Below are 27,141 nucleotides of genomic sequence, written 5' to 3'. Positions count from 1 at the left end.
CTCTCCCTTCCCATGCTAAACTATGGTGGATATATCAGGCTGAGAATAAAATAAATAAAGAATAAAAATGCAAACAGGTTACTTTCAGAGAAACTTTCAAGCAGATTAAATAAAATCAAACGGTCAATTCTCATGCCAAAGAATTCTCATCTGAGTTATCATACTTTAATGTACACAAAAAACCTACAAAATTTAAAAAAAGGTTTTGCTTCAATTGAAAAGAGCTGGTTGCTTAATCTCTCAATTTATCAGTATATTATATGGCTCTTCACCTGGCAAAAGAATAAACAAGACACCAAAAAAATCTGTATGTATTTCCTTAGCAAAATGGTAGGAAAAATTAGTTCAAATGGCTTCAAAAATAATATAAAATCCTAAAGGGTGATTTGTGTTTGAATGCCTAGAATTATTGATTTAAAAATGAGTGCTGCAGAAAACTCGAAGACTTTCCACGCTGGATTTTTGCTGCACTAGAATCAGCTGAAGTATATAAATACCTTTCTGGTGAAAGAGCCACCAATAACTTCAAAAAACACAGTTCAAAACACTGTTACTTCAACTCAGTTTCAGCTAGAAAAGATGCACATCAAAATAGTTTATTTAAAACTTCTTTCTTAAGGAACATATTTCAAGTGTGTAAGATCTTCCTATGAAACAGAAAGCAACTTCAAAATAGAACTTTGACTAAACTGTGAAAAATATTTGAAATGCTTCCTCCTAAATATTATGTTATTAGCACCTGACCAAGAGCTTAACATTATCTTTTTTTTTGGTGCCACAGATTTGTCTGGGATGAGAATCATTTTGGCAAGGAGCTTTTGTATCTGAGTTTTGCAGACAGTACATTATGAGACTGCCAGAGTATCCAAAAAGATGAACAGAGCAAGAGGATGTATAGAAGCATTTGATAAATTAAGCCTGGAACAGAAAGAGACATGAAGTAATGAAATTTGTCTAGTTGTGGATAAGGAGTTTTTCCCCAATCCAAGTCCCTCAAAATAAAGTAGTGCCCATGGTTTCCTTAAGCCAGCAACTTGAACATTCAACTGACACAAATTATTTCTTGTCAAAGTCAAATACTAAAAAAACCTATGCTAATGATGCTGATGTTACAAAGTCAAGAGACACTCAAAGGTTAGCAAAGCTCCTACAACTTCAGTTTGTCCCACTTGTGTTGGTTGGACAAGCCTTTCCAGCAATAACTTTTCTATATGAATTCTCAGGTCTCTTCGAAGTGGAAAAAGTAGTATATATACTCAGTATTTTTTCCCCCTCTTCCTGCTATCGCTAAACATATGCGATAACATCATATCTTACTGTACACCACCACAATCTTACACTGAAAATGGAATTGATTTTTTTTCTTGGAGAGCCTTTCCCAGTTTTAACCATTTTGCTGCATCTCTGGTTCACCAACCCATTAAGTGTGCAGTGCACCTAAGCCTATTCTACAGTGGATACCTGCTTCTAAAAGGCCAAGTCTCCTTTCTTCACCTCCCACCACCTCCCTTCTAAACATCTGACCTCACAGAGAACTACCCAGACCATTAAATCTGCAGAAAACATCGAACTGGCTCAGTGTGGATCACAGGAAAACAAATGCTGACACAAAGGAGGAGGCATCAGGAACAGAACTCCTCCATTAGCAAGCAGTCATTACACCACCTTCACTGTATGGAAAAATCAGACCAAAAAATGTATTTCTACATTTATTGGAGATATTAAGCACCATTCCTTTTCTTTCTGGAGGAAAAGAACTCGTGCATAAGGAAGCTGAAGGCTAAAAGTTTCACATGTCCATTAACTAGTACAGCACTCCATAGCTGATTTTACAACATTATATACTATTTTTACAGCACTTTAGATGCACATGAAATTCCTTTTAATTTCAGCCTCACAAAGTAGACTCTCAGCAGTCAGCAAATCGGTCACAACATGACTAACACCATCAGGAATGAAACTCTTCTATTTGTAGGTTTGCTAAAAATCCTGGAACAGTATAAGAACTGTCACAGCTCTGTAAATGTGATCATCTCCTTTTCTCACAATCCTGTCTCATTTTCCAAGCTCTCAAAGTCTGCAGAGTGATGATCCCATTTTATACTAAGCTTGATTCAATCCAAGAGTAATGCTCATGCTATTAGAATGAAAAAGGCAAGGGGTAAAGCAGGAAATACTAACAAATCCTGCAAAAATATGAATACTGCAGAGGAAGCAAACTATGGTTGCACATGCAAATCAATTCCTGAATTCCTGACTCTACCAGTAGTTTTCTTTTAACTGGAAACTTCTGTGCATTTTCATAAGATATTTTTGTAACGGAGCAGAAGCATGCTGATCCATTCCATGAAGGATCATCGGAAGGACTACATTCTTTAGACTCACAACACTGACCTTTGCCACTTAAACTAACAACTGGAAAAATGGGCAGTAATCCATAAATCAGCCAACAGAGGGAAACAAATAGCTATAAAACCTGTTAGCCAGAAACAGAAATGCATGAAGCAGCAATTTTTGGGCTCAAGCCAAATTTCATAGAGTTTGGGCTTGAAGCTTTCACGTAAGTCTCCTCTTACAATACGCACTTCACTTGTCCTTCCCTCATCCCCCTTGCTACTTGTTACACAATCACATTTAAGTGAGATTGCTTCTTTCATTCAAAATACAGGAGTGGCTTCCCTTTGGAGTTTCCCAAAAACTGGCAGTAAAAATTAAGATTCCTATCTGCTACCCTGCAGTCTCAAACAACATTTTAAATAATAAGCATGTACTGAACTTCTTGTGTTTGCAAGGTTAGAAGAGTGCAAGGGGCTTAGGAAGAAAGAAAAGTAAAATATAGCAAGATAGTCTGTATTCAAAACAAACCTTTGCCACTCAAGCTCCAGAACTCTGACTGCCAGAATCTGTAAATGAAGGACTCAAAACACAATATAAACATCTGTGTCGGACCATAAGACATGAAACATGTTCAAATAAAATGTGGTATTGCTATTTTAAGGTATAACACATCTGACTTCTACACTGCTGTTCTAAAAAGAGAAAGCTATCCCCGGAGTTTGGTACAGGCTGTTCAGTATTTTTTTTACAGTCAATATACCCGCTTAACTTTTTTTTTTAATATTCTCTTCCAGCAGATAGAATGTGTTGCTATATAAACTGAAAACAAAGATATAATTTTTAGAAGTTAAAAACTAATATAGAATTACACATTTTAATATATATTCTGAAATTCTTGCTCCGTTGTTTTAACAAAAATCGTGTTAACTTGACCATGAATACGTCATCTGCACAGGTCAAAGTATTTTTCTCAAAATATTTTCAAACAGGGGAAAGGACACCTGGATATTGGGAAAATAAAACAAAAAAATTTGAGAAACAAAGTATGTGCTTGCTAAACAAGAATTATGTTTATTTAGCTAGTGATTCACCTAGAGGAGTAAATTTTCACTTTCATGATAGCAATCTGTCAGGCTTGCAAACACCCAGAAATAGGAATTAAAGATTATTTTAAATGTAGTTATAAAGGTCATAAAAAGTCTGATTTAGACTGAGGTACATTTACTCAAAACTGAGATTCATTGAGTGGTAGCAAACAAACAGTTCCTCAGACAAATGCACTTTTTCAGTATACATGTTACAGAAAAAAAATAAAGAAATGTGCATTAACTGGTGGTGCCCACCAAGCTGCATATTAATATTCTCTTACACCAAACAGTTTGAAACAAGGGAAATGTCATTCTAATATAATTTTATGTTATGTTTCATTTGGCTAAACTGCAGCTTAAAGTTGCTTTGCCATATTAAAAGATTACTACAATAATTTTCACATGAACATTTAGACTTGAGTTTTACTCCAGGACTAAATATGGCATGATTTGCTTTTAATCTGTTGAATAGCTAAAAACTGACAATTAAAAAAACTACAACAAAGAAAAAATTAAGTTGAAGCAATGTGAATCTCACATCATTGAACCACTTCTAATGGTTAAATGTTAGTATTTAACAAATTCAAAGAGTTAATGAATCCTTGCATTCGTTCAGTCTCCTGTGCCTTATAGCTAGGATGCATAAATACAAAAGACAGCAGATACTGGTAAAAGCTTCAGGACAGAAAGTGCTTGACGAAGGTACAGTTCTCAAGTGTGTTTGGTGAGAGAGTATAAGGGCAGATGCACTGATGAGAACCATTACAAGAAGAGTCAATTTTGTGTTAAAGTGTTCAAAGATGTCACCTTAAGCAGAAAAAAGCTTTAATAACGTCTTCTTAGACATATTAGGCATTTCCAGAGTCTACATCATTAGTGTTGTAATTCTAGCTGGACATCTCCGTATAGTTATTGTTTGTTTCTATTTCTCTCCTGAAAAAAAAAGAAAAAAAAAGGAAAATAATATATTAACACAGTTCAACATTATCTGCTTTCCTATGATCAGAGCGGTTGTATTGCTTGGATTTTCTCTAAATCAGGCGACAAGTTTTCAAGGAAAATATTTCACTTTTTTCAGGAATATGAAATACCTAACTCGAGTCAACTTCTTTAAAAGAAACACAGAAGTATACATAGAACTTAAAGGCAAACATGTTCCAAAAACAGCTATCAAAAATAAAAGGTTTTACAATGTTGCTTTTCAATCACTTCCAAAAAAATGTATTGTAAAAAGTGAGCTGAAAAAGGAGACCAAGTGACCTACAAACAAGGCAAAAGAGAGGCACCCTAAATCTTTTGCTTAATTTGTCAAAAATGTCCCACATTAATATTTAAATAATCTACTCTCCACCTATTATATCCCCAAAAAAGTGAAGACCATATTCCCAGGTATATCATTCAAAGCCTACTATAATAAAATGTTTCAATGTGCTTAAGATCAAAAGGTAAAGGAACAAGCTAGCCCAGTACCACCTCTTCCATACATACAAACACATGGCTCAAATGGCAAGAAAAATAATTAAAAAAAACACGACATGTTGCATTTGGTGTAAAGGTACAAAGTGTGTGATGTCATCTGTGTAATACAAACACTGATGAACAACTTGGCATGGTTAAGGGCTAAAATACTAACTGCACTGTCTCTCTATCAGCAACTAACAAATCCTTCTTCTGTATTACAAGTCTAACAGAGTAAATAACATTTTCAGTGCTTTAACATCCTGCATTTTCTCTAATTTGTCAAAGATAAACATACACTTAGGCATTATGACTACCTCTAGGAAAAAAATGAAAACAGATAATGAGCTCTATCTCATTACCTTCATTATATACCTTCTAGACTGTGAAAAGACACTGTAGTTTGACTCTAAGGAACTAAGAATTTATCTTCCAATAGCATTCCATTTTTGAATATGTACAACTGAGCACATTATATAAATGTTTTAAAATACCTTCACAGAAGATGGGTAGGTTCATTTCCAGTATGTTATAAGTGGAACATAAACATAATAGGGAAAACCAAAATAAACCAGGAGTCATTTAAACCATTATTTCAACACCACTCTGATATAGCTCTGAAACTTTATTATGCTAGAAACTATTTAGGAAAAGTCCTAATTGGCATATGGACCCAAATAAATTCTGCCAAAAAGACACTATAATGAAAGAAGAGGTTACATAAAATTTATATTAGAGTACAGCTGCTGGTGTAATCCTCTCCAAAGCAGCTGAGTTGCTATAAGACAAACACTAAAGTAAATCTCACACAGAATTCTTGCTCACAGTCCCAGCAGCTCTTTACCTAAGACTGGTCATTCTCTATGACAGAACTTCAGTCTATTTAACACAAGAGTGATAATTGCAATATTCTGCTAGAAATCTTTTTTTCCTAATTCAAAGAAACATAACTAATATTTGCATAGTAAGATACTGGGTTTAAAATTTGAGATTGATAGTAACAGTCATTAATTCAAACTGATATGTTAACAGAGCACACCCAGGCTGCCAAGAGATGATCCCTGGCCTCATGCCTCACTATGCATGTAAGGCATTCAAAAATAGCCTGCTTGTGCGCATCTCAGATTATTCCTTTACTATTAGCAGAACTCAACTGAAAGAACTGCACAAAGTGATGTTAAATAACGAAATATCAATATGTTCACAATTTTAAATACCACCTACATACAAATAAAATCATCAGTTCCTTCCCATTAGCAGGTATTCCATCTGTAACCACTGAGCCAAGCTGTCCAGACAGCCTCTCTCTGCATTGCAAACTGCTGCACAGCAATCAACCTTGTGCTTTGTGTAGTTCCTGAACTCAAAATGCATTTAAGTTCATGAAAACTCAAAGTAGAAAGGTAATGATATCCTGACCACCTTCTTCCAGCGGATTGAACAATGAAAGTGTTACAAATTTCATGTGCATTTTGAATTCTACAGAGAAAAAGGCTTTAAAACTACACCAGTGCACCTTTCCTATAGTCTCAAAGTTACATATCACTACACCTATATTCAAATACTTAAAGCAGACATACAAACTTGAAATTTTGCAAGTGCACAGTATTTTCTTTAGATATTGATATCAGTGACATCTGATACCCTATAAAGCAAAAGGGACAAAGAAAAATCCCGATTTATTCAAAACACAGGTAGTGCTATTACACTCAAAAGTAAATTAAACCCTTCCTTTTAAGTCAGATCACACTCACTACCACTGCCTTTACCCATCTCAAAAAGCTTTCCTCCTCTGTTTTGCAGTTGCCTTTTTTTTTATTTCCTAGTTTTACATTGGACAGCTTTTGTTTGATTGGTTTTGTATTAAAAAGTTATTACAGACAAAGTAGCAGAAGATTTTACCCCCAGCAGGTTTCCTGCACCAGAGCAGAGGAAGTTTACAGTGTAACTGACTGGATTCCACTACATTTCCCTTTCATTAAAAAAAAAAATCTCTTATTTCTTATATTCAGATGAGCAAAGCCTTTTCCACAGCTCTTGCAATGCTCTCAGATAAACAGCTTCTACAGTCAAGTTCCCTGCCAGAGGTGAGCTTCACTTCAGAACTTGCTGAGGTGACATCCCCCAGCTCTAGGGGGAGCTTAAGAGCAGGTCGTGGAAATTAGGTACCATTTGAATTAGGACTACGTGGGAATGCATCAGCTGGTTAAAAGTACCTGCCAGACCATGCAGGTAACATTTTATACAAACTGACAAAAACCGAGTGAAGGTGAACCTAAAAACACTGGGGCCTCCAAAACATGCAAAGTTACGGAATTAACAGTACAACTTGTTCTGAACGGTGAGGCTGACTGATTTCCAAACTTCAGTTCTCTGAATTCAGCACATTAACCGAATGATCCTGTGCTGAAAAGTAGCTGCAATGTAATTTATCCTCAGATTTAACAAAATCTCTATGCTAATCAGATTTCAAAATTCAACGCAACAAAAACATTTCCTGATCCAATTTGAAAGAAACTACTGAGATGCACACAACATTGACTTCTGGAATCTTTTCTCTAAAACAAGGGAAATGAAAAAACCTCATTTCAAGCAGCAAAAATGTAAATGATAGCCTAACAACAAGAAGCTACTGCAGACCTCAGCTCTATTTTCTTCTCAGATCCCACAAAATGAAGCTCAAGGTGAAGGAAGGTAGACATGAAAGGGCTTTTTTTTTTTTTTTTGGGTGGGGGGTTGTGGGTTTTTTTGTTTGTTTTTTGTTTTGATTTGTTTGTTTTGTTTTAATAGCAGTTGCAAGTGCAAGCATTTCAAGGTGTCAGTTTTGAAAGCTACCCAGGATTGTAAAGTTGCACAGGCAAATTGCAGATAGTTCCCACACACACTCGCCTCCAGCACAATCAGCTCTACTTGCAAAAAAAAACCCCTAGAATTTTGCCAAACTCTTGCATTTTAATGCAGTAGTTGAAATGTTTATGCCTGAAGCTGTCTGCTTTGCCCCTCTCCCAAGAGGTAGTATCCTCACCCCAGCTTCAGAAGGCAACGTGTAGCACATCACAGTTGCTTCACTGCAAACTGCAGTTTAATCTTCAGTTTAAAAACTCTGCTCATCTGCAAAGTAAGCTAACATGTCAGACTGCATTCTGCAAAGCAAGGCACAGGCACACATCTCTGCTGCCAACTCCGCTGTGTGGGCAGAAACACCTGGCAGGGGCAGAACAGACAGCTGGAGAGCTGCTGAGAAGGAGCCACAGCAAAGTTCACGAAATCTCATTTACTAATAGCATCAGCCATACTCTGCAGTTTATTGCACCCCGGTGTACCATTACAGCTATGACAGCACAAACACTGACCTCAGTGCTTGAGAACCACAATGAAAAACAGATTACTGAGAAAACTGAAATATGCTAGAAATAGTTTACTCCATTTATGACAAGGAGTTCATTGGCTGTTACTATCAACTACACTACTGAAACTCTAAGATTATGTAAAATAAAAACTTCTCACTCTTGAATTCGAAACTAGAGAAGGTAAACCTACTGAAAACAGAGAGCACCTCAAAACCAGATAAAAATATTTAAATACATTTTTCTGAGAAGCACTTCTGGAAACACTGGGAAGGTGGGAAGGAAGGATCTCTAGAAGCCTTACGTGGACATAGAAATTTTTCCTGTAGAGATGCCACCCCCCCCAACCACCATTTTCTTCTATTCCCTATCCCAATACGAACTCTACAAGGCACAAATTAAAAAAGTAAACACAGGAAGTCAAATGAGGTTTTAGAACTCAAGAACAGTTCCATCTTCCGGTAAGCCTTATGAATTTATACTCAAAGACCCTGCTGCTGCAGATCATTTCAACTCCAGACAGGAAATGAAGCTTTCAAGCATATGAATATTAAGAAATTCTGAAAAGCTACAAAACCCAGACTCCTAATTTATTTATTCTTCCTATTAGTTTTGAGGGTATTTCAATTATTTCAGCCTCTTAAACATACTTAGCAATAGTAGAAATGTGAACAAATTACTGTAAACTGGTAATTAAATTTAAATTAGAGCAGACAGATGCATCGTTAGTGGAACATGGACAGACCATATTATTTTATTGTGGTAATGATAACGGCAATAAGAACTTAATCCACATCTGAAATTCCACAGCACACTAAATAATAGGGTACAAACATTCAGAGGACAGAGGAAGGGAAAGAAACCTAACTACTTTAAAAATAGCAGATGATAACAAACAACAAGGAAAGGCTCTGCAAAAACCAAGCTTGAGTTTCATGAGCCAGAAAAGCCCCTCCAGTCTTGTTTTCCCAGGTGGATACTTTCAGTGATGGATTACTCAATTCTAACTACAGGTAGCAAGTGCTTCCTTTCAGTCCTGTACATTGTTAAACACTGAAATATCCGTTTTCAATTAGGTACAAGGCAGACATTTCAGCAAGTTTAAAAAAAAAAAAAAAAAAAAAAAATCAAGCATCTAAGTCCTTGTTACTATTTGTTAACAATGCTCACAGTATAAGGTTGGGTTTTGAAGACTGACAGATAGCTTCTAGGTGCACCTATGGAAACCACATTGAGTGATGATCACTGTCCCAGCAAAAGGAGCAGAAAGATGACTGACACTGTTTTTAATCTTTCTCAAATGCCCATGAACAACAACAGCAAGACAATATTTAATTGCCCTACTAAGGAATCCATAGTAACCTTGGAAGGGAAATGACATCCACTGTACAGCCTACAAAATATACTAGAGAAGAATCTTTCAGACAATGTTGTAGCAGATGTAGCAGGAATTTTAATACCTATACCTGTATACTCAAGGTTCTGCTTTTGCTCTATAAGATTTAAAATTGTGTTTTTTAAAGTCAAGAAGTAATTCTAAGACATAACATTTAGAAAAGCTGGAGCTGTCACAGATCCAGCTCAATTCAAGATTGAAGTCTTCTCTTAGACAGCTACCTTCATATCTCCTTCATATCTAAGTGCACTGAAGAATCAGAGTCCAAAAATGCCTGATCTCTTGAGCATTAAGGTAAACCCTATGGTTGATATTCCTAGCCTTTTCCAATAGGGGTCTCTATTTTACAGGAGAAACTGGTCTTTCAAGTCCCAGAGTCAGAGAATTTAACCCATGCTGTAAATAGGACTCTGTAGGCTTTGTTTTTCAGGTAGGAATTTCAAATCAAAAAGAAAAAACCTTACAAGATCCATGCAAGTGTCACTATAAACTAAGATCACCTGCAAGTTTAATTACATCCCATTTCTTACATTATGCAGTCCAATTTTGCACTTTCCCTGTTGCACCACCTTTTCCCTTCACAGGAGAAAGGCACCACTTCTCACCGCTTGCATAGCCACTCTATACAATACCATATTTTAACAGCCAGACCTCTCCATGCTGTCCTCATCCCATAATAAATTCTAACCACTACTTGTGAACAGAAACAATTAACTCTACCAACAACACAGAAAATAGGCACATTTGAAATCCATGTGTCAATAAGAAGAGAACTTGCACGTCGTTTAAGTGTTTCCAAAAGGCTAGAGATGCAAAAGCAAATGAAGACATGATAAATAACACAGCATCATGGGCTGAAAATTCTGAATCAGTATATTTAAAATTATTCCAGCTCCAAATAATCATCTTCTCCCAAGACCAGGGGTACATATTCATCTCACGATTACCAAGGGAGCAAAAACTCTACCTGCTGTTTCTACTTTCTGACCATATTGGGTTTATTTTCTTAAAGCAGACATGAGACCTGGAATATCATTTACATTTATGAAAAGGAAACTGTGGATAAACACATCAAGTTCAAGGAAACTGCAAAATCATGGCCCTTGAAACAACACCAAAAGCATACAGGAAATGCTCAAGTTCCTCAAAAAATAAAACATAACCTGTTTCATTTACTGTTTTGAACCTCTTTTAGATGTGAATAGGCAAACTTTAAGAAGCTGTCTGGTACAACTATCATTTCACTGCATTAAAAATGTTGGTCAACCACGTGTTTTTCTTGACTTGTACCAGGACTCTGGATGTATCTTTGTCTGATTTTGACATTATAACCTAATAGCTGATGGTTGGCAGGTAAGGGGAGGAGGAAGTGTCTTCGGTTTTCTCTTAGTGGATGTTTTCTCACTTCCCTACTTCCTTTCAGATATTTTCAAGAAATATCAAATCAGGCATAAAGTCAGTAATGTCCTGGAGTGGAAAGCAGTCACACTGCTTAACACTGAAGTCTGATTGTAACCCAATTATCAGAGAAACAGAAATTACAGTAGTACCAGAAAAAGGGAAAAATTATTCTTTTTGAGTCAGAAAGTTTTAGCTATAGCAGCACTCCTATTACAAGATCTGTAGTACAACAGGAGAAAGCCAACATTTTAAATTCTTATTTACCTGCCATTTAAAGGCTTCCTGAACAGTAAAAATTCCAAATGCAAACTAGAAGAATTCAGTATATATTTGTGTTGATCTATCTTCTCCCATGGATAAAATTTAATTATTCTTCTGAACTATCTCACTAAGAAAACCACCTAGAGCATTCTACCATTATGTGGAACATTTTTTTTTTCCATTCTGTGCCACAAAAGTAGAATTCTGCACTAAAAAGCATCAAAAGAAGTCCTAGGACAACAAGTAATTGCAGGTTAACAAGCCATGGCCTGAGGGTGAGGAAGTTGTAATCTACCAATAACTGCATATTTAATCAAAACAACATCTCGTTTTGATCCTTGTATGTAAATGGTTCTCAGTAAATATCTACTAATACAGATTTTTTCCTTTCAATAGCCTTTATTTTCCTAATGTAATTACATGCTCTTAAACGGCATATTTTAAGATTTTCATTCCATTTTTTTAGATACTTGTGCTACTGCTTTCTGTTGAAAGGCAAACACAATTTTAAATAATCTGCAAACAAATATGCACATTTACACCACAAAGTAGTAGCTCATACTAAGGACTAATGCAATTTCAGATTATTTCAATCTACTAGTGACAGAACTCATGAAAGCATTGTTGATTTTTTTGCTCCTTTGGTGAAAGATCACAGCACTTGTACACTTAGAATAGAACACTGGAACCTGCACTGTAAAAGTGCAATTACTGCACAAATTTGTTTCCAACCCCAACTGTAGCTACCTTACCCAAAATGGGGTCATATCAAACAGTGGTAGACACTAGTGTTATAATATCTACGCTTAAAGAGTATTCGTAATCATTTGCAAGTAACCTTTACCAAATGGTAAAACGACTGAAGTTTCATGTTAATCACAGACCATTCATTCCGCTTTTATTAAGTGTACTGACATATTTTAATAAAATATACTGCTAGGTCATATTGGAAGTTAATTATTAGTCCCCCTGAGTTGTTAAGATTAAACTCTTACAACCAATTACTTTAAAATAAGTTAGCTGGAATGATGAACAGTTACAAAGTAAATTAAATCTGTAAATCATATGCTGTTTACTATGTTTAGATCACTGGCTGTTTGAAAGTTTGTTACCACCTATGCAACAACAAAACATTTATTGAACTTTAAGGAACATGTACATGACTACTACTGCTTGATGCATTTAATATTTTATTAACAGCAATGAACACATTTTTCATGACAGAAACACTGGAAACAATGTGATTGCCACAGCAAACAGGCATGAACTGAATTTACACAGTGCTACGGGTAGCAGAACATGCACTAATTTAAAGACAGTTCCATAAAAGCCTACTTAGCACTAGGAAATAAAGGATTACTCAATTAACCAGAAACCGGAGTTTATAATACTAATTGTTGCATTCCCAAACTGTTATTTAATCATAAAAGTGTTGTATGTTTACAATTCATAAACAGCTTATTTGTATACTGTGGGATAAAAGATGAAACCTAGAGGCTTAAAATCAACACTCGATAAAAGAATAGTAAAGATGATCTCTCAGGAGCTGTCATTAGTTTAATTTGGACTTCCTACATTTTAAGTAGGTATTTGTTTGCTTAAGGCATATCTCAGATCCATTTACAAAGAGAAAACCTCACAACTAGATATGCAGCTCTCTAGTCATTTTTTGTATGATGCAGAGGAATCAATGCCTAATATGTAAGTATGTTTTCTCCTAATAGCATTGGGAAAGGTAACCATTAACAGAGAAAGGTAGAGTTTAGTACTTGAGTCATACGGATACTGTGCTTCCCTGAAGACATTAAAGGAAACAGTAACGTGACTTTATTACACAAATATACATAATCATGGTCATCTAGTTTGAGACCTACTAAATGCTGAATTTAGCACTTTGAATTTTAAGTTTAGCATACATAGAACAACCACCAAAAATCTGTGTTCCCCATCTCCATTTCATGGCTTTCATCTATTATAGTGGGAACAAAACCACAATTAAAACACACTATCTTCCTGAGTTGCTAGGGCATGTCTGAATTAAACTCCTTTGATAATTTTTTCACAAAACTAGATATTTTTTAAGCAAACAATTTATTTGTGAAGTGTCTTATAACATGAAAAACTAAGAAAATAATTAAACATTAGGGCTGCAGAAAAACAGGACAATCATAGTCCTTCTGAAATACTACCAAAATCACAGTGAAGTTGTACTAAAGCCTGAAAAGGGCGGTTTTCCTCTTACACTGAATATTAGTTAAGAATGTGGTCTGTCCTCCCATCATCTAGATGTCACAGAAGTAACAGTACTGATTTAGGGCACATTCAGTATTCTCTTTAAAAAAAAATAAATTCAAAAGGCACTACACGCCCAACTGAGATATGCATCTTGCCTCCAAACAATGCAAACACTTCCAACATGTCAATTCATTGCAGAACTGTGCTATAAAACTACAAAACTGATTTTGGGTATGCACGACACTGGTCTATAGGAGATGTAATATGTGTAGAAGGATTAGGAATGTACAAAAGGGGTGGAACCATCGCAGTACTAGAAACCTAGGAGAAGGAGGCCATGAAGCAGTGAAATTCTTATGCAGCCAGAATTGTGGCACCTTCAAAAAGTGAACAAATTCAGGACTTCACATCCCACAGGCCCCTAATTAGCATAAACTCTAGACTTTTGTGGGTTTTTTTTATGCAGTAGGTGATGCGACAGGATGAATGGGGAGCACTACCACCAAACTGCACTGATGCAAACTCCTATTTCTGAATCAGTACATCATCTAACTGGCACAATAGTTGCCGAAACGTGTCTAACCATGAGACAAATCATGTATTTACAGTTACTAGCAAGCCTGGAAGGAAAAATATACTGGAAGTAAATATTGTGGTAAATAGCAAACACAAGTGTTTTAGTAGGGAGAATACACACGAAATAAAAGCAAACAAGTACTCTAAAAGAATTTAAATTAAATGTCTTTTTCTTTTGTCTGGTTTTCTGAAACACCTCCAAAACTAAAGGTTTCTCTCCAGATTTATCATAGCTAAACTTTTCAGAAATTAACTACACATTACTTGGTTTTTTTTTTAGGAATTGCACTATGAGAAATGTCTAAAAAAATGATTCTGACACTGTACAAGTCATCACTGTATCACTTCTGTGTTTCACAACTGTACAAAAAACAAATTGAATCGTGCTGTTAACATGTTAAAGCAGATTTTGAACTGAAATGTTATGGTAAATAAAGCAAGCTTCTCCTGTAATTTCGAGTCCTTTTTGTGACATCCAGAACCATAAAAGTCTAAACCAGAACACTTCAGTTACAGGTAATACACTCAATTCAGTTTTTGTTTACTCCAAAGGGTAAAACATGTCAGAACTCTGCTTAAGCAGGCCTGTGTTAGTACTGTGGTTAAACACATGCCTGTGTTAACAAAACAATTTACAAGAACTTAAACCTTTTCATCCAGAGCCAGTTACATCAAGTACAGACACCTTAGGTAAAAAGCACCACTTTCTGACTCACTCGCACACAGAAATCTCAGTCGTATGAAAAACAAATATTCCAAAACCAGAAAAAACAGGAGAGCTACTTCAATGACATCGATTTCTTACCCTACGCATGGCTTCCTCCTCCTCTTGACGCTTCTCATAATGTGCAAAGTCATCAAAGATTGAGGTGGTATGCTTGAAAGTAGCAATTATTTTAAGCACTTGCTTGGCTTTTTCTAGGGGTACCTCTTGAGTGTCCCTCGAATTGGTAACCGGTTTGTTGTCATTGTTTTCCAAGCGAATATGCCGCAGTTGGTTATTGGGAACGTCTTTGACAAAGATCCATTTGACATCAAACTTCCCCTTCCACTTATCCTGAGACCAGACACCAGCATAAGCATTGTAGTCCACAACAGACTTCATCTCGGCCACTCCACAAAAGTGTCCACTGCCATTCACACTGAAGAGTAAATAGAGTGGGCCTTTTCCATTCAGGGAACGGTACGCAGCATCCAAGCGCTTATTACCATGTTCAGTACTACACCAGATAGAGTACTTAATGGAGCGATGAATATCGTCCTCTGAATAACTTTTGATTATAAACACACGTCCGTTCTTCAGATTCCAATCGAAGTCTTTGGGATTGTAGTTGTTTATGGCCTTTAGTTTCTCCAGCACTGGGTGCACTTCCACACCAGAAGGTGAGGAGCTGACAGATACAACACCTAAACCAAAGTTCTCACTAGCAGCTCCATTGTTCTGGCTGAAGCCCACACCCCGATTGCGAGGAGCTACCCAGCGGTTTTGCAGCTGCTGCTGCTGTAACTGGTGAGGCTGGGCCTGCTGCTGAGGTCCTTGTTGCTGTTGTGGTTGCTGTGGCTGAGGCTGCTGTTGAGGCAGTTGGCTTTGCACCAGTGGTGGTGGTTGAATTAATGGCTGAGGCTGCTGGATTATAGTCTGAGGAGGCAGTACTGTTTGGGCCGGGGGTGCTTTTACCACTGACCCTTTGTCATCCCAAGTTCCAATATTCATGTTGTGTTTTATAGGTGGTGGTGGTACAGCGGGACCCCCAATGCCCACATTACCTTTAGGCTTGAGTTTCGGCTGAGGTTTAGCAGGCTTCCTTGCAATGGCAGCCCAGGAGGTTGGTTTAGGTGCTGAACTGCTAACTGGGGGCACGCTGTTTGCTGCAATGCTTGTCATACCTGTACTGCTCAGAGCTGAACCTACGGTTTTTGTCACAGCAGCCGTCATATCTCCACCAATTTTCAGTCCAGTCATGCCTTGCTCAATGCTGCTAATCCCAGGCACCTTGCTCAGAGTATCACTGCCAAATCCAGCCTGTCCATCTGCTATGGCCCTCCCAAGAGAACTAGGTGGATAACCATAGCTGCTGCTGTAAGCAGAGCTTTGCGTTGATTGTCCCTGAGATCCACTTGTCCCCCATGTAGAGAAGTCTGCATTCCCAGGAAAAAAATTAAATCCATGCTGCCCAAGAAATGGAGGGGTATTTCCTAATGCCCCAGGTTGACTAAATACACCATCAGGTATGTAATGGTGTTCACCATTACTCATCTGTCCATAAGTTGTCAAGTATGGCATTGGAGGGTCGCCTGCAGTTGACCACGCTGCTTCACCTAAAGAGTATGGAAATCCAATGGATGGAGCATAATAACTAGGCATATATGGGTCTGACATTGGTGGATAGCTGTTACTCTGCAAGAAAATAAAACAAATCAGCAATGCAGGCAATTATGCTCAGGAAGAAAAAAAAAAAAAACAAACAAGCAAAACCCCACATTATACAGTCTAAAACATTAAGTATTATATGAATGCATTTGTAACTTCCACCACTCCTTTCAACATAAAAGGTAAACAAGGTATCTGCTAGATATGGGCATTTTTTCTCAATAGACCTTTTCAAAACACTGAAGAGCTCATTTTTTTTGTAATATATTATCTTTCTTTTCAGTTACTGAGCTAGGCTTAAAATACCTCCATGTCAACAGTATCAAGAAAATAACAAGCTATTTAAAAAAAAAATATAAGTCATAACAACTAACTTCATAAATACAGAAAAATAGCTGCCACTATGATTTAAAGTTTTGGTATTCTTACTTTTTTTGTCAAGTTTCTCACTTCTAACTGGAGACACCTGCCAGAATACTATAGTGAAAAGGATGCCTGTTTGTTTCAGGTGGAACACAAATCAAACTAACATTTCCACAGTACTGGGAACAGGCATTAAGTACAATGTGTGGTCCAGTAAAACAAAGTTTGCTAGCTAAATTCAAATTCCACTCCCAAGAGTCCTGGGTAATCACAGAATTTACTACTACTTAAGATAAAGCTCCAAGGCATTTGAAAGACTACCCCCACATGATTTCTAATAATGTTTTGATGAAAAACCACACATTATCATCCTCTAGCTGATGGCTCCTTACTGTACTATTTGAAAAAAGATGAGAAGGTAAGCAAAACTCCCTAAGCCTTTCAATAATTTGTACTTTCTCCCTCTCTCAAGACCACTACAACTTACAAACTTAACTAAATTAATACTAGCATTTGATTACAGAGACAATTCACAGCTCTGAAAGTCATTAGCTTCCTTCCATAAGTTATATCAAGTCGTAGTAATATTAAGCTTCAATCTATCATGCCATCAACTGAGAGCTCCTTCTACCAACTTCAAAGGAAACTATGTCCAAGCAGTTAATATTTTCTCAGAGCCAAATAAACTGTTGTTTTGAACTGCATCCAATAGATACTGTAAATTTAAGGTGTGGTGTTTTGTTTGGGGGTTTTTGTTTTGGTCCTCAAGCTTCTTGTAACTGCATCTTTCTGAAGTCAGAGCAGAAGCACAAGAGCAGGAGGTATGAGAACATGCTTTTTAACTGAGTCTTTTCCAGAATTAAGACTTTACCTGTTTAAAATATTGTATAAGACATGATAAGATATAAAATCATATTTCAGCAGATATTCAGGCAAATAAGTAATGCTAAAAAAAAAATCATCCAAAAATTAATTAAGTCTGGAAGTCAGTTGAACTCCAAAATTAACTTCAAGATAGTAAACAGTGTGCACTTACCTGATTTGTCTGACTACTTAGATATGGCTCAAAATCATCATCATTTACTGCATCCTTTTGATGAATCGAACCGTTTTGTACTGAAACTAAAAGTAAATCTGTATTAGGTATACTCTCTAAAGGATATATGTTGCATTTTTAATTTAGGTAACATTTCTTAATCATCTGCACATTGAAATACTTCTACCTGTACTTTGTTGAGACTGAACACATTATTGTTAAACACCACTTCGTTAAATTTAAAGAAAATAGCTCATCCTATTGATGATCCCGATCAGATCTCAGGAGATTTCTGGAAAGATGGCAACCAGAGCAGACTACTCCTGACTATTCTTTCCTCAGCTCCACAGACAGAGGAAAGCACATCTTATTTGCACAGGCAGTAAATCGAGCGTTTCCAGAAATACCAGACCAAGTGCAAATGTGCAGACCAACCGGATGAGAGATATTCAAAAGGTTGAGGGAAAGCTGCAACATACAGCTTTATCCTGCGAGGAGGAAAGCCAGTTACCCCCCAAGACAACCATGAAGAGCACCACTATTCGCCTATTTAATTCCGTATTTCCTACATAAATATTATACTGTACTGCACTAGCAGCATCTCTGAACATTAGAGCATACAAAGCAAGACAGAAACAAGAGCTAAAGTCCCCAAGGGTAACTACAATCCTTTCCCAACAAATATGCCACTATATTCTGGAATCTCTTCCTACCTGCTCTTCTTGGCCTCCTATTACCTTTCATTTCATCTAAGGTATTACACCTACCTGGGATTTTCCAGCTGCCCAAATTACTTGAAATGTCTCTCTACTCTCCCCCAGGCTACTATTTAAACAAAGTCAAATTGCACAAACTTCTACCAAGTTCCATTGTTTCCCACAGTAGTACAAAGCAGAACAGGAACTTAAACCAACAATTTGCAACTACACAACTTGAAGGTGAAGACTTCTTCACAAAAATGTATTACTGCTTTTCCAAACACACTTTTGTTATTTATCAAATGCGTTCAATGAAGAAAACAAAAAAAATACAAACCACACAGCAAACACAACCACATAGTTTTACAGTGATTAGCAGTAAGGTGCACTGAGAAACCATGACTGCAGAAGTTACAACAAAACATCATATTTTCTGACAGCTGGAGACACTGAGTTAAGAACTGACTCCATGGTTTCCCTCTTTTAGCAAAAGCTTCGGAAAAGTATATACAACCATGTAACTAAACCTTTAGCTTTGTTGGAGGTAGTGTTTAAGAGTGGGATTTTGACTGTTTCATTCCAGGGTTTTTTTGCCACCCAAAATTCACATTGCAAACCAAGTAGCGCCTGGACCAAGTCATTTCAATTTTTTTTCACATTTGACTTTAACACCTCTAAAACAAACTGTCTTCAGTTTCAGCTGAAAAGAATGACGAAGTAATAGATATAATCACAAAGCACAACCAAAATTCTGGGAAAAAAAAAGATTCATTTCAGAGAGCAATAAAAGGAGATGAAAGTTCATAACATAAAACAACAGTTTTTTCAAAGCAAATACCTTGGAAGGAAGAAACTAACTCATGTTTTGATTATCTTCCTGGAGACTTAAAAGTCAGAACACTTGACATTTCACTTATTACAAATTGGCACAGTGCATTTGTATACTAGCTACAGCCAAATATGACCAGCCTAGGTGAGCACAATGGGTTTTAGAACTTGACAGAATAGTATTTCCAAATTAAATACCAAATTAAAATTAACATTAGGTGTTGCGATTTTTTTTGCCCCATATAGAGTTTCAGTTAAGGTCATTAATCATCCTGAATTTACACACAATGGTAACACATTAATGAGCTGGAACACTATATTCCTCTTTATATCTGGCCCAGTCACACATGGGATGAGCTTCAAAATCTTTTGTCAATGTCATGTCCATTGCTTAGACTCAACCAAATACTGTGGAGAGCACAATTCTCAAATACAATTCTGTTATAATTAAAAACATAGATGGAGGCATAGAAGTTTCTTAAAAGCATGCAACCACAAATAAAGGAATAAACAGCATTCTAGTCTTGACATGCGGCTATCAAAATTCAGCTTTTCATACTGACAGCTAATTTCTAACATGCATCTGCTGTGTTTATTGTTTCAGAGGTATCTAAAGGTCACTTAAGACAGAATTATTTTTGGTCTGCCATTACAACGAACACAGAATAATCTTGTAAATGTATTTTCTTATTTATTCTGTACTGAGCTCTTAAGTCAGCAACACAGAATAGTTCTACACCAACAACTTTCCTAGTAAATATAAACATTCCCCTTGAAAGAGAATCAGTAGAAGTGTGTTTCTTTGGTTTTTCATTCTAACTTTACATAATGTGTTAATAATGGAGAACCTAGCCCACACACATTTAATGAGCAAACAGATTAAGATGCATGCCTCATTCCCAAAAAATCTCACATTAAGTGTTCCAACTGAACATGGCAGTGATGAAGAATACTAATTGAAACTAATCTACAGTTACTAAAAATATCTGTATCAATCCAATCCTGAAAATACTGCATACTTCCGCAAACACTGTGAAAACTTAAAATGTAATTAGACACTGGCAAGAAACAACTCATCAAATTAAGGAATTTAAAGCTTACGTTGTTTTAACTGCTCCTATCCTCTGAATAACCACTTGCAAAATGCACAAATTGTGGCTAAAGACACAAGAATAAAATTTTCATTACAAGAAGCTGTTGCACCTTAATTAACATGAATAAATACTACAAGAAACACAAATGTTTCATTCTTGTTTTAAACCTAATGCTTACATTTACGCCTACTACAAATTCCAAAATTTCATATTTATATATATATGTGTGTGTGTGTAAACACAAGTCAGCACTTTTCTATCACAGGTGTGATACATTGGCACAACAAACAAAAGAACAGGGTGGAAAAAAAAAAAGAGGGAGTTTTGGGAATGACAGTTTTTCCACACCACTGTAAGACATAGTTTGATTTATATCAGTTCCTATGTTTTGTGCCAACTGTATAGTAGTTGACAATTAGGATAAGAAAACTTTAAAGACAGGACAATTTAGTCATTCAAATCTCCAAAATACCAACACAAATATGCAACACAACAGATCAATAGTACTGTTCTACACACTAGAACTTCAATCCCACAAATTCTGGTCAAGGGAAACAGCACAGTGCACCAATTTATAATCAAATAGAATAAAGCCTCAAAAACATTTTACTAGACAATACAAATCTGCTACATCCCAATATAATTTACAGTTCTAATATATTTTGTTTCAATATGGAAAAATACTCTATTTTAATGCATTCACCCCTTATACTGCTCATTCACATTCTCTCATTTGCTCTACAAGACATGTAGACAGTAATCTTTTTGCCATCCTCTTTAACATTATGATTCTTATGCACAGAACCAACTTCAGGTTAGTCTGTGAACTCAGTATCATATCTTCCCTTCAAGGTCCTTTAAGCTAGGACCCACCATGACACCTGAAAAGAATTACAGTCTGCTAACAGATGGTCAAGTAAGGATTGCTGATACTGACTTAATTTATCCTCCTGAAAAAGTCTCTAACCCAAAGCCAACTACTGTGCCACAATCTTCAATCTCCCAGCCCCTTAATCTAATGCTAAATCATCATTTAGTTCCCTTAAATAGACGTTATACCAAATGATTTAACAGAATGCAGGAGATTATTGCTTTGTTTCACTATAGTTTTCATTTTGGTTATATTCTCAGTAAGAGAACAAATTGTAAGTATCCATCATTTAAAAGGATGGACTCCATAAAAATCCAAGATCAGAAATGCAAAAAATCTCTTCCTTACACAGCAAACTTAGACATGTGTTTTGATTCAAACATTCTGCAGCATTTACAAATTATTTATGTTAGCATATTTTTGAGTGCTATAAGTTAAAGCTGACTCCTGCATTTTCACTATTAAACATGCTGCAATATAATACCCAAATAGAAATACTTAGTACTTCCACTCCAATTCATATATATGGAGTATACTTTAGAAACTACTTGTATGCTTCTCTAATAGATGCATCTGAATAACCTCACTAAAATTGAGATATGGTAATTCATAGAATGTGAAGCCACAAACTACTTGCTAAAATCGATCAAACTTCTAATTTAAGGGCAACATGGAAAGTATAAACACAAACTACTTCAAAGACAAAGAAACAGAAGTTCCATTTTGTTGGGGGCGGGGTGGGGGGGAAGGTGGAACAGTTAGAATGTGAGAGAAGAGTATTAGAGAACGACCAAACTGAGAAGGTCTAGGAAGGTAAACACAAGTTCACTTTTCTCTGAATGCAGAGAAATTAATAGGCCAAATTCAGCAAGATTCAGGAATTATGTGCTACCTTGTAAGTGATATACGTAATAGGAAGCAGATAATCTGCCCATTGACAGAATAATAGAATAAGTACGCTGCAGATAACATTAAATGACAGTTCAAAGAAAACAATTAGATTAGTTCACATAATGAACAGTGGGGAGCAAAGAGTACATGAGCTCAAAAAAAAAGTTTCTTATCTGCATAAAGAAATAATAAGCATATTAACACAAGAAGGTAGCAGCTGTGTACATGCTATTCTATAGCTTAGCTTGCCGTACATCTAAGAATTAAGTGGGCATGAATTATTAGACAAAAAGAACTCCCAAATAGAATATTAGCTTTTATAGCAAAGATAACAAATTCCAGACCAGAACTAAATTGCAAGATATAATCTGAGATATTGTTTACGGCAGACTTGCCAAGAATTTTAGAGAGAATATTAGGTAGGTAGTTCCTTGTTTCTGTGGGAGAGAAGAAACCCCACTGAGTATGGTATTTAAAAACTAAGATGCTGACAGAAATATGAAAAAAAAAATAGAAAAGCAGAAGGCCTACAAGCATTAAGAAAATACTCTATGCTGACATAAAAATGAAAAAAAGCCCACAAAATTTCTGAGAATAAGGAAGGTGATACATTCTGTTCACAGATATGAGTAACTAGTCACATGGTGGTTGTCTTGCAAGCAAAGGAAGCTGTTCAAAAGATTCTTCCTGATGATTCTAGCACACTGATTCTATGCACTGCACAGAAAGGCCCAAGGTGTACTGTTAAAGATATTAAACGAGCGTATTACAAAGTCAGCTAAAAAGAAATAGCTATGTTATTGTCCAACTTCTGATATTAATTTTCATTTGCGAAATAAAACATTTTAAACCCATATACCACTGTGCCACAGTAAAAATCCTGGGAAGTAACATTTTGGCACACAATTTCCTGTTGTCTTGCTCTAAAATAAAAGACATCCTATGACTACATTCTCTTCCCACATTTGTCTGAAGATATATTAACCTCAATAAACAGCAATATTAGAGATTTATACAGAAATTCAAGAATCAACTTACCTTTGTTTCCCTGTCCTTTAGGTCTCTGTATATAGGAAAGTGGAAAAAAAGCAAAACAAGTTCAGTTAGAATCCTCTAATGTTTACTTCAGGATAATTCAATTTCTATGCCAATTCTGCTCTTTTCAACTTAAAAATCAGTTTCAAATACTATAAAAATATGTTATTATAAAATATTATGATACTATATAGAATACTATCATATAAAATATTATAAAACCTTGATCAAAATAATTTAAAAATTGAAAAATTTCACAAAAAAGCATTGAAATAGTCTAGTCTTTTACAGCATATGAAGCTTAAATGGTGTTGTAAACCTGAACAACAAATTAACTTCAATTGCCCTTTCCCTCCCTACCCCCCCCAAAATACAAGCAATAAACAAAGCAAAGAGTAAAAGAACAAAGACAGTTAGTAGCCTAAGAATACTGCCACTACTAGAACTTCATTATCATCTGTCATCTTTTAGGTACTTATCAGAGAATAACATACAATGCCTTGCTTTTTAGATATACAAAGGAATATACAGTGATGTTGTAAGCTCAACTAGTAGTTGTGGATTCCTTTCCTAGGCAATTAACAGTGAGAAAATGATACAGTCTGTATGAAGCTTTCACACAAGGAAATAATACCTTAAGGAGGATTTTTTTTTTTTTTTTAGGATTAGTCATTACAAAACACCGTTAATCTGTCATGCACTAAGAATCACTGCTACAGTACAAGTTACAGTATCCTTAATTCCTCTACAGCAAAATAAAATAGGTTAGAAAAACAAATGCTAGTCCATGAAAATCTAATTCATCTTCTCACATATGTACAACTAATCATGAGTGGGTCTCCAGGATCCATCACTCTAACAACTTTTAGTCCTGAAAAACTCAGTATTCAGAGGTTTGAGAGTTCATGGAGCAACCACCTCCATCTTTTATGTGCATCTGCATCTGAGTTATCATAAGACTGTTTAACACTGCTTAATCTAAAGCTGCACTGGTTGGTCACCTCCCTCTCCCAAAACCAAAGAAAAATCTCTGTAACCTTAAAAATCCCAACTCCTCTTCTGGGATGGATCTAGTCCAGACACAATGGCATGCAAAGACCAACAACAGACACAGAACTTAAAAAGTTGGAAGAAGCAGTCTTCGTGGAAAACAGAGCAATGCAAAGTTAAGAGATCACCAAGCTAGAAATAATTGCATAAAAAGGAGAGACAGAAAAAAACAAATAATTAAAGACACTGAGAGAAAATACAAGTGGGCAGAAGACCGCAGGGCCAAAACTTTTGGGGAGTGACAGAGGCCCACAGAGGAAGCAGAGATCAAGACAGAATAGCTTCCAACCAGAGTGAAAAGGCAGCAGGGGCCTAACAAAGATAAAAAAATAACGACCCTAAGCTCTGTGAAGAGCCAACTAAAAAAGTGAAGAACAGCACTTAGGACAGACGAGAACAGCCAGGAGAAGGAGCGGCTGTGGAGGAAGAGCAAAAACCAGAGGCCCGAAGGGAGAGTAAGTGGGTGAGTAGACAGAAGGGCACGAAGAGAAAGGATGCGGTTACGAGAAGCCAGGGGAGCGCCAGGGAGAAGAGCCAGAGATGGGCGCCGCGGGGAGCCGGGCCCCAAGGCGCTCCGGGAGCGGAGAAAGGGAGCGGCAGGCCGGAGTGGGTCGGCCGGGGAGGGAACACACAAAGGAGCCGGGCCGGGCGGCGGGGCCCAGGCGGCAGGGCGGCGGGCCGGGAGGCGCGGGGCTGAGCGCCGGCGGGCCCTGCGGGCGGGGAGGCGGAGCGGCTCTGGCGCGGATCAGCGGTTATAAATAGGGGCTGCCGGGGCCGGGAAAGGGGCCCGCCATCCCAGGCGCCGCCGGCTCCGATTGATCGCCGCTCCCCATGGCGGCGGGGACGGAAGGCGGGAGAGAGGGAGGGAAGGAGGAGGCCGCGAACCGCGCCGCCCCGGCGGCGAGGGAAGGTGCAGGTGGCCGCCGCCCCCCCGCCGGGGCTAGTGACGGGCCGGGGAAAAGGAAAGGGCAGGGACCGGACGGCCGCTTCCCCGCTCCGCAGCTGGTACCTGGTCGACGCTGGTGGCTGACATTCTTCACGGGGAGCCGCGATCCCCTCGCTCCGCTCCGCCTGGGCCTCGAGTGAATCCGCACGCCGGGGCCGCTCGCCCGCCCGCCGCGCCGTTCGCCGCCTCCTCCCCGCCGCCTGATTGTCGTCGCCGCCGCCGCCGCCGCCTGGGCTCGCTGCCGCCGCCGATCGGGTTCCCGCTGGAAGGAGCCGGCCGGCCGGACGCAGCGCCACTTCCCCCCCTGCTCTGGGCTCCGCTTCCCCACAATGGCGGACGGGCTCCGGCTCCCACTTCCGCTCCGCGGCGCCCTGACCTTCCGCTCCCCCTCCGCCGGCGTCGCCACTGACCTTTCCCTTCCCGTCCCCGCCTCCATGTCACGTGGGGAGGAAAACCGCCCGCGCGCGCCCGCCGCCAGCGACTCCGATGGCGCGGGGGTGGGGCCTGCTGCGCCCGGCGGGAGCGCGCATGCGCGCAGCGGGGCGCGGGCGGAAGGAGTCGGTTTCTCTCTCCTTCTCCGTCAGGCATGGAGTGCGCATGCTCCTGGGGAGGGCTAAGGAATGCGCGAGGGGGGCGAGCAGTAACCCTGATTGCCTGAGCTCTGCTGCGCCTGTGCTGGGGAGCTGGGGTGCGGTGTGCATGCGCGAGGGGCAGCTGGCGGCAGCTACGTGAGCGGTAACGGCGGGAGCGGCTTTTCGCCTGGCTGCCGTTACCGCCTGTGGTGCGTGTGGGCCTGGCCCGGGTAGGCCTCCCGCCGCCTCCTCGCTGGGTGTTGCCACGGGCGAATGTGGCCCTGCTGCTTTCTCCGCGTCGTTCCCGCTCGGGGCGGTCCGTGGCGGCTTCGGGGGAGCCAGCGTTGCCGCACGGCGCTGCCCGGGGCGGGAGCCGGGATAGCGGCGTTACCTGCTGGTAACGTTTATCGTGTAGCCCGCGTCCGCTTCGCTCTGGCGCCAGCCTGCAGTTGGGAATCTGTGCTTTGATACAGGTTTGGTGGAAGAAGGATTAACGGTTTGCCAAATGCATTTTTGTGTATGTAGCTGCTTTCAGCTCCATCGTTAATTAGGTGTTCAAGCCTGAAATCGGTGTGAACACAAGTTCAGCAACTGCGTAGAGGCTTCCTGTAGCAGCCGTCAATAAAAGCAAAGACCACTCCATCAGTGCCTCGGAGGAGAACTAAGCATTTGTAAACTTGAATCCAGAGTCAGTGTGTTAGTTAATATGCTATGTAGAGTTTTGAGAATGTCTTAGATTCAATGCCATCTGTCGTTTAAACATGCCTGTCAGGGCAATGGGAAGGCGCACACCTCAAAGAGTTTCAGTCTGCATTCCATCATTCCATGTGCAAGTGTTTTTCTTCACAAAGAGTGTCTAGTGTCTTTTTTTTTTTTTTTTTTTTTTTTCCTAGCAATTGCACCAAGTGATCCTGAGAAATAATTGGTTAAGTAGCAGTTCTGGCTGAAAGAGTCAGGCTACAGTGGATAATAATTTCTCATTGTTACCAAGAAGTGACCGTTATACTGGAAGTTACCCAAAATTGGTGTAAGAAAGACTTGCAGGGTGCTCATTTGTTCTGTTGTAGTGCTGTCTGTAATTTTAACAATAACCTATCAAGAAATGTGTGCTAGAGCCCAGAGGGAGCATCAAGGATGATGAAGGGTCTGGAAAACAGGCTCTAAAAGAAAAGATTTAAAGAAATGGCTTTAGATAGACTAAAAGAAGAATGAGGGCTGATATGAAAAAAGCCATCAAATATTTTTATGCACGAAAGAAAGTGATCGCTTCTGTCTGCACTCTTTCAA

General features: G+C 38.4%; 1 protein-coding gene across 1 annotated transcript; it reads right to left on the bottom strand.

The window, feature by feature from the left end:
- Positions 1–3,385: 3,385 nt before the first annotated feature.
- Positions 3,386–25,724, bottom strand: YTHDF3 (YTH N6-methyladenosine RNA binding protein F3). The gene is made up of 5 exons (XM_065053645.1): positions 25,346–25,724; positions 23,290–23,314; positions 17,870–17,955; positions 14,905–16,497; positions 3,386–4,358 (listed from the first exon to the last, which is right to left on the bottom strand). Exons 1-5 carry the CDS (start codon positions 25,367–25,369, stop codon positions 4,335–4,337), a joined length of 1,752 nt encoding a protein of 583 aa, XP_064909717.1. The 5' UTR covers positions 25,370–25,724; the 3' UTR covers positions 3,386–4,334.
- Between the last annotated feature and the right edge of the window lie 1,417 nt (positions 25,725–27,141).

Source organism: Columba livia, chromosome 2 (assembly GCF_036013475.1).
Source record: "Columba livia isolate bColLiv1 breed racing homer chromosome 2, bColLiv1.pat.W.v2, whole genome shotgun sequence".
Lineage (NCBI taxonomy): Eukaryota > Metazoa > Chordata > Aves > Columbiformes > Columbidae > Columba > Columba livia.
This window is presented reverse-complemented; position numbering and strand designations above follow the sequence as displayed.

What these genes read in the sequence shown, in the direction of transcription:
- YTHDF3 (XM_065053645.1), bottom strand. Translation starts at nt 25,369, where the DNA reads ATGTCAGCCACCAGCGTCGACCAG. An exon ending in TAAAGGACAGGGAAACAAAG is followed by an intron (nt 17,956 to 23,289) that starts GTAAGTTGATTC and finishes ATTTACTTTTAG; the next exon opens with TTTCAGTACAAAACGGTTCG. An exon ending in AGGAGGAAGCCATGCGTAGG is followed by an intron (nt 4,359 to 14,904) that starts GTAAGAAATCGA and finishes TTTTTTTTTCAG; the next exon opens with GAGAGAAATAGAAACAAACA.